This window comes from Psammomys obesus, unplaced genomic scaffold, assembly GCF_907164565.1.
Source record: "Psammomys obesus unplaced genomic scaffold, mPsaObe1.curated_primary_1811, whole genome shotgun sequence".
NCBI classification, from domain to species: Eukaryota; Metazoa; Chordata; class Mammalia; order Rodentia; family Muridae; genus Psammomys; species Psammomys obesus.
The window spans coordinates 29106768-29120168 of NW_026596079.1; the positions used below are offsets into that span (position 1 = coordinate 29106768).

Genomic DNA, 13401 nt, shown 5'->3' on the forward strand with positions numbered 1-13401 from the left:
ATATATATATATATATATATATATATATATATATATATATATATATACTACTTAGTGCTAAAGTAGAATGTCATATTGTTCTTCAAGATTCCCTCCTTATCCCCTTTTCACTTTTTATTTTGTCTGTTATAAATAAAAGTATCACCGTTCTTATGTATGGATTAGAAGTATTTACTCTTGAATAATTATAAGGGAGAAAATTTCACACATTTCTTATTAAAATATAAACTGCACTATAAGTGGATTAGTAGCTCAGTAGCAGAATAATTTTTTTCAAATTTACTTATTTTATTATTAATTGCAGTTTATTCACTTTGTATCCCAGCTGTAGCTCCCTCCCTCATTACCTGCCAATCCCTCCCTCCCAACCTCATCTCCTCCCATGATCCTCTCCAAAGCCACTGATAGGAGAGGTCCTCCTCACCTTCTATCTGACCCTAGCCTATCAGGTTTCATCAAGATTGTCTGCATTGTCTTCCTCTGTGGCTTGGTAAGGCTGCTTCTCCCTCAGGGAGAGATGATCAAAGAGCTAGCCACTGAGTTCATACCAGAGACAGTCTCTGTTCCCCTTACTAGGACACCCACTCGGAGACTGAGCTGCCATTGGCTATATCTGTGCAGGGGTTCTAGATTATCTCCATGCATAGTCCTTGGTTGGAGTATAAGTCTCAGAAAAGATCCCTTTGCCCAGATATTTTGGTTCTGTTGCTCTCCTTGTTAACCTCTTGTCCCCTACAGGTCTTTCATCTCCATCTTCTTTTTCATAAGATTTCCTGCACTCTGCACAAATTTTGGCTATGAGTCTCAGCATCTGCTTTGATACCCTACTGGGCAGAGTCATTTGAAGGCCCTCTGTGGTAATCTCCTGTCCTGTTCCTGTTTTCTTCCTCTTCAGATGTCCATCTCGTTTGCCTTTCTGAATGAAAATTGATTAATATTACTATTATTTTTCATATAAATATCCCTAGAACTGTCAAAATTAAATTTTAAATTTAAATGTAAAAATTTACATTTGAAAAAGTAAATAAATACATTAAAGAATTCTAAAACAAGACTATTTTCAAGAACAGTAGCCTAAAGAGCAATTATAACAAATTATAAAATTTTTAATTTTTATTTAATTTTTTCATGCACCTTTTTATATTTTTATTTATAACATATAATGTACCCATTCCCTTTGTTCCCTCTAAACCCTCTCATATGTTCATAAACCCTTTCTTCCCTTTCAAATTCATGGGATCTGTTTTTATTATTTATTGTTACAAGTATACATGCATATACATATATATTCTTAAATATAAACTGCTGTATGTATAATGTTTCTTATATGTTCATGTTTAAGAATAACCATTATATATTCAATAAGTAACTGAATAAACAACTGGTGTGTTCTCTGGGAAAGATGATTTCCTCAATCTCGACATTCTTTCACTGTCTCTAGTTCCCTGTGAAGGATTGAGACCTTTCCCTGCCAGTGTTAAAATTCTGTTGTTGTCCACATCTGACATGTATACAGTCATCTTGGTGAGACTCAGTAGAGGTAATTTCTAACATTATTAGGAGATACAATCTCAAAACAAACTTCGGGATCCAACAGTCCCATCCCTTCCATGATATTCGGAGTTTGTATTTATACATGTATCCAGGGGGACTTCACTAGCCCTGTATGACTGGTTAGATTTCTAGTAGCAGACATAGTTTTCCTCTTTTTGGATGGATCTTAAATCCATCAAGAGAGCTGTTGCTAACCACCAAGATATGCTTGCCACTACTCCACCCTTGGGGCTCTAATGAGATGCTGTTTGTGCTTGTGGTTCACAGGCAACACAGCTGGGTGAGCCAGTTGGTTGCTTTCTTAAACTATATACAGTGAAAAAAAACAGTTAATAGGGTATTAATATGAATGTTGAACTGAAGGAAATGAAGTATAATGTTAAAATATGGTAGCAGTGATTGAATTTATTAGGTAATTTTTATAAAATTTTATCAGTTTTAAATAAATAATGTGTGGAGAGGACCTAGGCCCTTGTTCAGATGTGGCTGATTGGCAGCTCAGTCTCTACGTGGATCTCTGAATGAGGAGGACAGGGTCTGCCTCTATCATGAACTCAGTTGACTGTTCTCTCATCACTTGTCCCTGATGATGCAGCCTTATCAGGATAAGGAGGAAGAGGATCCAGGCAGTCCTGATGAGACTTAACAAGCTATGGACAGATAGCAAGAGTGGAGAACCTTCCCCCTTTTAGTGGACTAGGGGAAGGGGATAGGGAAGAAGAGGAGGGAGGGTAGGATTGTAGGGAGTTGATGGAGGGGTCTTCAATTGGGATATATAATGAATAAATTGTGAAAAAAAATTAAAATTTAAATTTAAAATACAGTAAAATAAATCAGAAATAAAGATCTCTTACATGATAAAATGAGTTCTCAGCTTAAGTTATACAGAAAATCTGAAGCATCTAGACACTGTCGATTTTGAGTTCATTTTGTGCTCTATAAATTTTGATTTCATCACAGTATTAAATTCCTCTAGTTGTGGTAAATATTGGTCGCATATTTGATGCTTCATTCAAGTCTTTATTTTATTGTCAGTTTCAAGTGTTTGAGCTGTCATTGAGAAGACTGGCAGCTGGACGGTTTTGTAAAATTAAGACATTTCTGAATCTTTATGAAAGAGCAACAATGAGTCTGCCAAATTGAACTAAATTATGTTGTACTCTGTAGCTTACACAGTATTGTCTGTGTGCTCTTTTCTCCATAAAGAAATGCTTTATAAAGTATCTTCATTTACAAGAATATCTCCATTTTGTGTCATCACCAGCAATTCACATTCACATTCACAGAATGTTCACATTAAGGGAAAATGAGTTTGATAATAAATCGAAAACAGAGCTTGATTTACATTTTGATTTGAAAAGAAATATATCATAAAACTCAAAAGGGCTGTATATTAGATCCCAGACAGACGACTCTAGTAGGAGAAATACAAAATTGCTAATTTTGATCAGAAATATTTTAAATATGCTATTAAATATGCAGATGAGAGCAAAGCAAAGTGTCCATGAAATTTGGTTTTTGCTACTGCAGCATCTTTTCTTTGAAATACTCATTTTCTTGACTGTATGTGGTGGATTTAATTATACCTGCTGCAATGACCGCTGTCCTCTTCTATGATTCCCCTTGAAGATTCTCACCTATTCAACCAAATGGGACTATCGTAAATGAATTCCTACAGGGAATTTTGAAGCTTTTATTTTTAAATTTAATCTCAAAATTTACTTTGAAGCTGTTAGCATGACTTTAACTTGTTTTCCTGAAAGTAACTTTTTTTCCAAATCCTTATTCATGAACATTATTGGACATGTTATGTATGCAAGACTTGTCCTGTGTAGGCACTATAAAAAAGTACTAGACAATAGAGAAGTAAATAAACTAATAAAAAGTTTGTATATGAATTCAAAATGTATAAAATCTTCGTATGGCTTAAAAGAGAAGAGAACAATTTTTGTTCCCTAAGAAATGCTAGGTCAGCTCTTTGATCACTTCCACCTGAGGGGGAAGCAGCATTACCAGCCCACAGAGGAAGACAAAGAAGCCAGTCCTGATGAGACCTGATAGATTAGGATCAAATGGAAGGGGAGGAGGACCTCCCCTATCATTGGACTGGGAGAGGGGCACAAGAGAAGAAAAGGAAGGGAGGGTGAGTTTGGGAAGGGATGGCAGAGGTGGCTACAGCTGGGATACAAAGTGAATAAGCTGTAATTAATAAAAATAAAATTTAAATTAAAAAATGCTAGGTCTCAGAGGGGAAAGGAGCTCCACAAGGAGACCAACAGAACCAAAAAATCTGGGCCCAATGTTTTTTTGAAGAGACTGACACTCCAACCAAGGACCATGCATGGAGATAACCTAAAACCCCTGCTCAGCTGTAGCCCATGGCAGCTCAGTATCCAAGTGGCCTCCCTAGTAAGAGGAACAGGGACTGTCTCTGACATGAACTTAGTGGCTGGCTCTTTCACCACCTCCCCTTGGGGAGGGGGAGCCTTACCAGGCCGTAGAGGAAGATAAAGCAGCCAGTCCTGATGATACCTGATAGGCTAGGTTCAGATAGAAGGAAAGGGGAACCTCCCCTATCCCTATCCGTGGACTAGTGGACGGCCATAGAAAGAGAAGAAAGAAGGAGGGCGGGACGGGGAGGAGATGAGGGAGGAGGTTACAGCTGGGATACAAAGTGAATAAATTATAATAAATATATAAAAATTAAAATAATAAAGTTTTATAATTGTTCCAACCAAAAAAATTCAATAAAGAGAGAGAGAGAGGGACATGCTATGGCTCTTGGTCCTTCGTGTTATCTGAATCTGCATCAATTATAGGAATAATTTATTACTTGGAGCTAAACAACATATATATATATATATATATATATATACATATATATGTATCCAAATGTTATATATATATAGTCTGATACTCAACTAGAAATATTAAATTAATGTTAGATATCAGATAAAATACTGAAGTTCAATAGTGTAGATTAATGATATGACACTGTTGATCCAATCTATGTTACATTTCTGACGGCTGGTAAAACAGGAAATTCCTGTAATCCCTTACTGTTATTCAATAATTTAAAACATTGCCTTAAGTTGTCTGGAATATATCTACTTTCATTTACTGATTCATAATTTAGGGCATTCAGTATTATAAACAAAAGGCAGATTCATGAGGTCCAGAAGCATGGAGCAGCTGGAGCAACTGCTGTCCCACAACCCATCTAGCAAGTGCTTTCACTCAACAACATGGAAGTGCTTAGAACCGCTCTGCATGGTATTTTGATAGAAATTTCATTGTGTAAGCCTGACTGAGGGCATCATTGTCCAGTAGTAACTACATAGACTCTCAGTTCAACCTACATCTCTTTGCATGCAAGAGGCTGCAGCTGTTAAATTTTCAGAAACTTTAGTCACATGATCAGTTCCTTTGCCAACCAGTCTCCTTTCATTCTTAGTAAGTAGGTAGTTCTGAACTTGTCTAGATTACAAACCTGACACAAGTTTTATTTTTATTATCCACAGAGAAAGAATTAAGACACAATAATGAACTGAAAGGAAGGTTTATTATAAAACAAAATAAAACTGCACATCATAGCAGGTATGCAGGATTCTGGAATGGACGCCCATATCTCACAAGCTTACAATCTTTTATAAGTAAGATTGTGGCCAAGCTAGCTCATGGGGAGGATTATTCATGAAATAAGGAAGTGGAAAATTGGGAAATGCCATAAATAGGTCAGAATTTTTCCAATTTTATTTATTTGTTCCCCTTTCCTGATAATCATGTGGCAAATATATTATGGAAAACGTCAAATTTGCCAGTAGACCTTGTGGAAACTCCATTGTAGTAGGACAGAGCACAGGTAGTTATGGTTTCAGACTCTGCATATTCCATGTATCCTGGATGGTTTGTGCCAAGACAAAAAGGCATGCTTTCTATTTTACTTTTATTTTTCTTACTTTCCATGGCTGTGACAAGACACCATGAGGAAAAGTAACTTGAGGAACCAAAGGATTCATTTTGGCTTGTATTTCCAGAAGGGTAGAGTTTATTCATGAAGGGGAAAGAGCAGGACATATAAGCTAGCCGGTCATATTTCTTGAGAAAAAGGAAGGGAGGAGGGACTATAAAACTTGAAAGTCTATGCCCAGCGATGCACTTCAACCAGTATGTTTGTACCTCCCCAAACAGTACCATCAACTGGAGAGCAAGTGTGCAAATACATGAACCACTGGGGGACATTTCTCATTCAAAAATCCAGACTTCTTATATCATAATAATGAATTAATTAGCCCGATATTAACAATAACACTTTTGAAGCAACTAGGAATTTAATACTATTTGCCATTACAGAAAGATAAAAGCTTTACCATTGATAAATTTTTAAAGTACCACAAAAATTATGGTCTAGAAAAAGCTTTCTGTGATAATTAAATGTAAGTAATGCTTGATATGGTAGGAATAATTAAAGTAGGGATAAATGAAAAAAAGCAATTTTTATAGTCACAAATTATGTTCCCAAATATTTTCTTTAAGCAATTTATATTGTTCTCTTAGGTTTTGAACTTTCGCATTGTGAAGACCCAGGCATTCCACAGTTTGGATACAAGATCAGTGACCAAGGCCACTTTGCTGGCAGCACCATAATCTATGGATGCAATCCAGGCTACACTCTCCATGGAAGCAGCCTTCTCAAGTGCATGACTGGGGAGAGAAGGGCCTGGGACTACCCTCTGCCTTCCTGCATTGGTAGGATGCTTTATCAGATTTTTATGAAGTATGTCTATGGGATAATTTCAATGCACAGCTACATAAATCACCCATGTTTCAAGTAGTTCCTTCCACCTACGACTCGTAAATTAAAGAACTTTAATCCACCCAAGAAAAGAACAGTATTCTCTTAATCTGGCCAATGTATTTACTTTGGTGAGTTACAATGGTCTATGTGAAGTTATTTTATTTCTGCTTTAAAAAAAATTAACTCACTGCAAGAATGTTATGTTTTTATCATGAGCATTTTATTCAGTTGCATCAATCAGCTTTGGTTTGATTTAAAATAATCAAAGAATATTTCTGAATCAAAATGAATGTAAAAACAAATTATTCTCAGTAAATTTAAAAGCTTTAAAGCTTTTTATGTGTATAAGCCTTTTAAAAATATTAGAAAATATGTTTTGTAAAGTACGACAACATGAGAATATATTGTGGTATGAAAAGGCCTATGAAAATCATAGCTAAAATGATCATTACATTTCCATTTAGTGTTGCTTTAATAGTCCTTCATTTGTATTATAAGGCAGATAACAAATTAGCATAGAGATTGGGAGGGTGGATATCCAAATATCCATAAATATCCTTATTATTCATCTTGGTCTTTTTTTTTTTTTGGTTCAAACGATCAAAAAGGTTTCATTTGAAATAACCGGATAACAAAAGAAGACAACACTGCAACAAAATCCTAAAACTGCAGTAAGGCACAGAAACACAATGATTCCCAAACCATCCCTGACTGCATTTTTAAGAGACAAAATCATTGTGTCTTGCCAATGTGACAAAAAGTTAATGAGTACATTTCAAACGCAGCTTTACTGAGGTTTAGTATAAATGCACAAAACTCCATGCATTTTTAATCTTTTTAAAGTACAATAATTTAGATATACTTTTGTAACCTATCATTGTTAATTAAAATATTTCATCCTAAGGAGACAATTTTTATATAAATCATTTATATAAATTATTTTTATATAAATTTTTATATAAAAGGACTATAATCACAGTCCTTTACTGTCAGAGTGCATAAGAATTTTGGGTAGATTATGGAACTATAATATCCAATACAAAAATCAATGTTAATCATCAAAAGCTTGAAAACTGAGCAATATGACCAACAATCAGACCAACTGCATGGGCTTTAAGAAACAAACCACTGACTGTATAAAAATGAAATACATTCAGAAAAAATAACATTGAAGGCTTTAAACATCACAAAACTAAAAACTCATTAATATTTATTTCCATACTGTACCTAAAATTAAATTCACATATTTATGGAGTTTATTGACCTAATAAGAAACTGTCTTCTAAAATGATTTTAATCAAATGGAAAGATACCTGCTCTGAAATGAGAAGATTTTAATTGTTCTCACAACAAATTAATGCCTTTAATTTCCAAGCCAGTGTTATGACTTGATAATTTTATGAGAAATATAAACTTTCAATGACAGATGATCAAGTTAAACAACTATAAACAGAGGAATACATAATGATTTATGCTGAGCATGTCCATGGCAACACACTTCTCACTAATGACTAATACCTCTATCACCTGATCTAAATTTTTCTTCTATTGACTAAATATCTATTATGACTATGTTTGGTCTTTGTCAAATATGAATATTTTTGCATAATTATTTTGGTATTGCCTAGGGAATTATTTTTCTGAAACTAGTACACTACATCAAACAAAAAGTTATGTATCACTGTAGATGGTTGTTACTCTAAAATCCTTTATTCCACCTTAATTTTTATCTTTATTTTTGAAACTTGTGTTTTAACAATGTGAACCTACATGTTAAGTCACAGCAGAATAGCACATTCACATTTCAGACTAAAGCACAAAATGATACTTTTTAAAAAAATTAAAAATAAAAATGTAGAATAATGTATTTAGCCAGGCATCTTAATGCATGCCTGTAAACACCCTCACTGAGGGAGGCAGAGGCAGGTGGATCTCTGTGAGTTACAGGACATCATGTGAAGTGAGTCTGGGACAGCCAAGGCTACATAGAGAAACACTGTTTCAAAAAAAAAAGAAAAGTGTAGTTAAAGTAAGGGGAACAGGGACTGTCTCTGACATGAACTCAGTGGCTAGCTCTTTGACCCCCCATCCCCACCCTGAGGTAGGAGCAGCAATGCTAGGCCACAGAGGAGGACATTGCAGCCAGTCCTGAAGATACCTGATAAGCTAGGGTCAGATGGAAGGGGATGAGGACCTCCTCTATCAGTGGACTAAGGGAGGGGCAGGGAGGATATGAGAGAGGAAGGGTGGGATTGGGAGGGAATGAGGGAGAAGGCTATAGCTGGGATACAAAACAAATAAAATGTAATTAATGTAAAAAAATAACAACTTAATTTAAAAAAAGTCAAGACACAATAACCACCTTAAAGTTAAATTGGCTGGCTCTTTGATCACCTCTCCTGAATAGGGTAGCATCCTTGCCAGGCCACAGAGCAAGATAATGCAGCCAGTCCTGATGAGACCTGATAAGCTAGGGTCAGAGGGAGGGGAAGGAGGATCTCTCCTATCAGTGAACTTGGAGAGGGGCATGGGAAGAGATAATGGAGGAATGGTGAAATTGGGAGGGAATGAGGGAGGGGACTACAGCTTGGATACAAAGTGAATAAACTGTAATAAAAAAAAAAAACAAATACATTTCAAAAAGAAAAAAAGTTAAATTGGATAAATAAAATATTATTACTATTTTCAAAGTAATATATGTCTATAATAGTAATAAATCAATAAGAAGAAAGGAAATGTTCACTACTTACGGTATATTACGTACAACTACTTATTGTTTTAGGTTATCCAAATGTTTCATTTTAAGAAAGAGACAAGAGTGGTAGTGGCAGTTCTGGTTAGTGTTCCCAAACTTGACATAGACTAGAATGACCTGGGAAGAAGAAACTTTACTTGAAGATCTACTTTTATCAGACTGGCCTGTAGGCATCAGGAGGAGCATTTTCATGATTAATTATTGAAAGGGGAGGTCTCAGACTAAGGAGGGCAGTACCATGTCTCAGCAAGGGGTCCTGAGGTACATATTAAAGATAGCTGAGCAAGCCATAAGGAACAAGTCTGTCAGCAGCATTCTTCATTCATTTCTGCCTCAGATCCTGTCTCCAAGCTCCTGCTTGGGTTTTTGTCCTAACTTCCATGAATCATATACTATGACATTTGATGGGAAAGCATAAGCCAAATTAACTCTTTCCTTCACACGTAGGTCAGTGTATCACAGTCATCCAAAGCAAACTAAGAGAGTGACACATCTTAGTTTTAGTACTCTTTTACATAAACATAGCCTATAGTAAAGTTGCTGCAAAATGATAATTTCTAGACCTCTGGAGTGTACTGGCCAATATAACAAAGCAGCAAAGCCCATAGAATCCCTCCATCCCTCACTAAAGATACATGTTTACTTTTAGAAATTAACTCATGAACTTGTATGGACGAGCAAGTCCAAAATCCACCGGTGGAACAACAGATTTCAAATTGATACAGGTATTAAAGCTCTGGTTTTGAGGGAAAATATCTTTGTTTTCCTGGAAAATGTTTTTTCTCTTTAGGACTTTCAACTGATGGGATGAGGCCCATCTGAATGAGTAATTTCAGGTATACCGGTTACTCAAGTAAAGCAATTGTAAATGTTAACCACTTTTTAATTATTAATTAACTCAATTTATACCTCTGTCAGACCCCTCCCTCCTCTCCTCCCAGTCCCACTCTGGCTCCTGCATGCCTTCTCCCCTATTCCTCAGAAAAGGGGAGCCCCCTACCCAGACACTCCAGGTCATCTATTCACAGGAGACTTAGTTTGTGTCCCTTCCCTGTGGCCTGGTAGAAAAGTCCCATCAGGGGAAAGTGATCAAAAAGCAGGGAACATGGTCCATGTCAGAGATATTCCCCATTCCCCTAACTAGTGGATCCATATGAAACCTAAGACGCCCATTGGGCTTATCTTACTGGGGTCTGTATATTGTGATATGTCTGCCCTGTATTATATGACTAAAATCCACTTGTAACTGAACATATTCATGTGTGTCTTTCTGGGTCTGTGTTACCTCACTCATGATGATCTTGTCTAGCTCCATCCATTAGCCAGAAAATTCTATGATTTCCTTGTTTTAAATGGCTGAGTAGTATTCCATTGTGTAAAAATACCGCAGTTTCTTTAGTAATTTTTCAGTTGAAGGACATCTGTGTTATTTCCACTTTCTGGCTATTACGAAGAGAGCTGCTATGAGCGTGACTGAGCAAATGTCCTTGTTGTATAGGTGCTTCTTTTGGGTACATGCTCAAGAGTGGGTCTTGAGGAGCCTTGAACTCATTGGCACAAGAAACAACCTCCTGAGCAGAACAGCAACAGCCTCTAAGATCTACAATAAATAAATGGGATCTCTTGAAGCTGAAAAACTTCTGTAAAGCAAAGAATACTATCAAAAGAACGAAATGGCAGTCCACAGACTGGGAAAAGATCTTTACCAATCTTACATCCAACAAAGGGCTAATAGAATATATAAAGAACTCAAGAAGTTAACCACTTTAAAGCTGCATTTATATCTACTAAATAACTAACTGCTATAGCCCAGTTGACATTTTAATTAAATAAATAATTAGAATATTATAAGATAATATCTAAATCTATGAAAAAAACTGCATATATAGAAATTATAAACTGAAGATGTTACAATCTGTTGTCACCAGAGATAAAACTTTCTAATTTTGATTATTTTTAAATGACAGTAATAATGATAAACACAGGCAATTTTAATTTGTATATTTTACAGTTCAAAGAGAAGAAAATAAATATAAATATTCCTTCAGATACTTAAGTAAATATGTTTTTGTATTTATTTAGGTAGGTGAAGAAAAATAATTTTTAGAACTCTTCAGCACACAATTCATTGCTAAGGGTTTCCATGTCTCTGTGATTCAAACTTGGATCAATAAAGTATTCAACAGTTTATAATGTTCTTACTGTTTTCTTCAGTACAGAAAGTTCTTCATGAGTTGTTGCTTTACAAGTGTAAACTCATTTCAGACATCCCAGTAGTGTTAAATACTACAAAACAGAGAAGGAATCTCAAAAGATAAAATGTTAATTAGATTATGTTCAGCACTTATGAAAATTAGAGGCCACATTTAATCAAACTATGTTACATTTCACTGAAGTAAAATATCTAATGAAAATGCTACTTTGAGTTCTGAGAGACTAAAAAAGGAAGTGGTTCAGAATGGTTTGAAGTGGAGAAAAGGACTCTGGAGCTTAGATGCCTGAGGGAAGGAGTTTTTCTCAGAGGTGGGGGTGCAAGATGAATTATTCACCCCAGCATGCACTAGCACTGAGCAACTTGCCATCTGCTTCTCTTAAAACATAATCATTATGTAACAAAACATCTTGAAATGGGTTGAAGTCAAGTTCAGAGATTTTGAATGTGTTCTTTTACTTATTCAACAATTTGGTTTGATTTTAGTCTTTTATGTGATCTAATGGAAAGAGAATATATTATTTTATTATACTCATATTCTCGTTTTAATTAAATCTTTAAGAAATTTTATTTAAACCCTTTCTTTCAAAAAGATTGAGGCTGAATTTTTATTTTTCTTAATGTGAACATACATATATTTTCAAGAAGTCTGTAGATTGCCGTGAAAAGATTGTTATGAAGTTTTGACTTGTAATATTGCTATATTTCACCAGCTGAATGTGGTGGTCGTTTTAAAGGAGAATCATCAGGAAGGATCTTGTCCCCTGGCTACCCCTTTCCATATGATAATAACCTTCGCTGCATGTGGATGATTGAGGTAGATCCAGGAAACATCGTAAGGTAACTCAATTTCACTTTCTTCAAAATACTAAGGATTTTCCTGATCAGCAGCTCTATAAATATTGATAAGTCTTATTAATTTTCAGTATGCTTAGCCTTCGTAAAGGAAAACAAGTTATTCACATGCTTAAATAAGAATAATATCTTTGGCTTACATTACTGATTCTTTGACTGCCAGAATAACTCTGTAACTCCTGCAAGAAGCTTCCGTGGATGAATAGGGCACCAGGGTTGACAATGTTTTGGGGCTCCTTCTGATCTGTGCTCTTTGAATTCTCAGTGGCCTAGGACGCTGAATCCATCATTTTGATGAGTATACAAACCTGTGCAACCTCACTAATGTGAGAAAGAAACATGAGTGCATCGTGCTGGACAGTTCTTGTCTTCCTGGTCTTGGGCACATTTCTGAAGAGTGTGCTTTCTGACTCTTTAACTATGTTTGATTTCTCTTTCCTGCTGAGTTTTGATAGGAAGTTCACACTTCTTCATGTCTCAGCAGCCTGATAAATTCTAAACTGTTGCCTCCTAAATTCACATGGCAGGTTTCACAGCTTTCACAAGCTCCTGTTCCAGTTTTGCTTTTAGGACTTCAACTGAGTAAATATTAACAACTGAACCACACGTCCTTGACATATGAAATAGTTACTCCAGTAGAACCCACAATGACATTAAAAGTAACGCTAACTTTAAACTAGCAAGAAATATTTGCTATTTGATGTAAATGAAATTCAGATAGGTTTCAAGATGCTGAACCTCAATGAATTCAGTATGACCCGCTGCATTGCCTTTGGAAGGCAAAACAAAGAACTCAGAATATGCTATGGTGGATCTAAGTTTTATTTATTTAAGTTTTATTTATTTAAATATTAATATTATTAGATAAAATTTTAATTCATCAAGACTTGTATATTTTAATTAACAAACAACTTTTATTGTTAATATATAACCAAGATTGAAAGCTGTAATCATTCATAAATCAATCATAAAACATATAAAAAGAGTCTAGCTAAGTTTCACAATGGTAAAAAAATAACTAATAAAAGTTTTGTACAGGTTAGGCATAGAATAGACTAGCTTTGATAGGATACAGTGGTAAAAGCATATATTGTGAAGTGAGATGATTAAATTTAATGAGTGACAAAGGAACTTTTTCAGCAATTATTTGATTATATCTAAACTCCATTCACAACATCTACAAAATTGATATTAAAATTGTTCCTACTCCATATGGTCATTATAATG

At 35.2% G+C, this 13401-nt stretch overlaps 1 protein-coding gene across 1 annotated transcript in view; it reads left to right on the forward strand.

Moving 5' to 3' along the window:
- The window catches only part of Csmd3 (CUB and Sushi multiple domains 3), a gene marked incomplete at its 5' end in the record, with an annotated part of 1006505 nt that overhangs the window by 644475 nt on the left and 348629 nt on the right, over positions 1 to 13401 (forward strand). Inside the window, 2 exons of the mRNA XM_055626685.1 lie at positions 6112 to 6303; positions 12033 to 12159. Of these exons, the coding sequence (XP_055482660.1) occupies positions 6112 to 6303; positions 12033 to 12159 (319 nt within the window). The remainder of the gene's footprint in view (positions 1 to 6111; positions 6304 to 12032; positions 12160 to 13401) is intronic.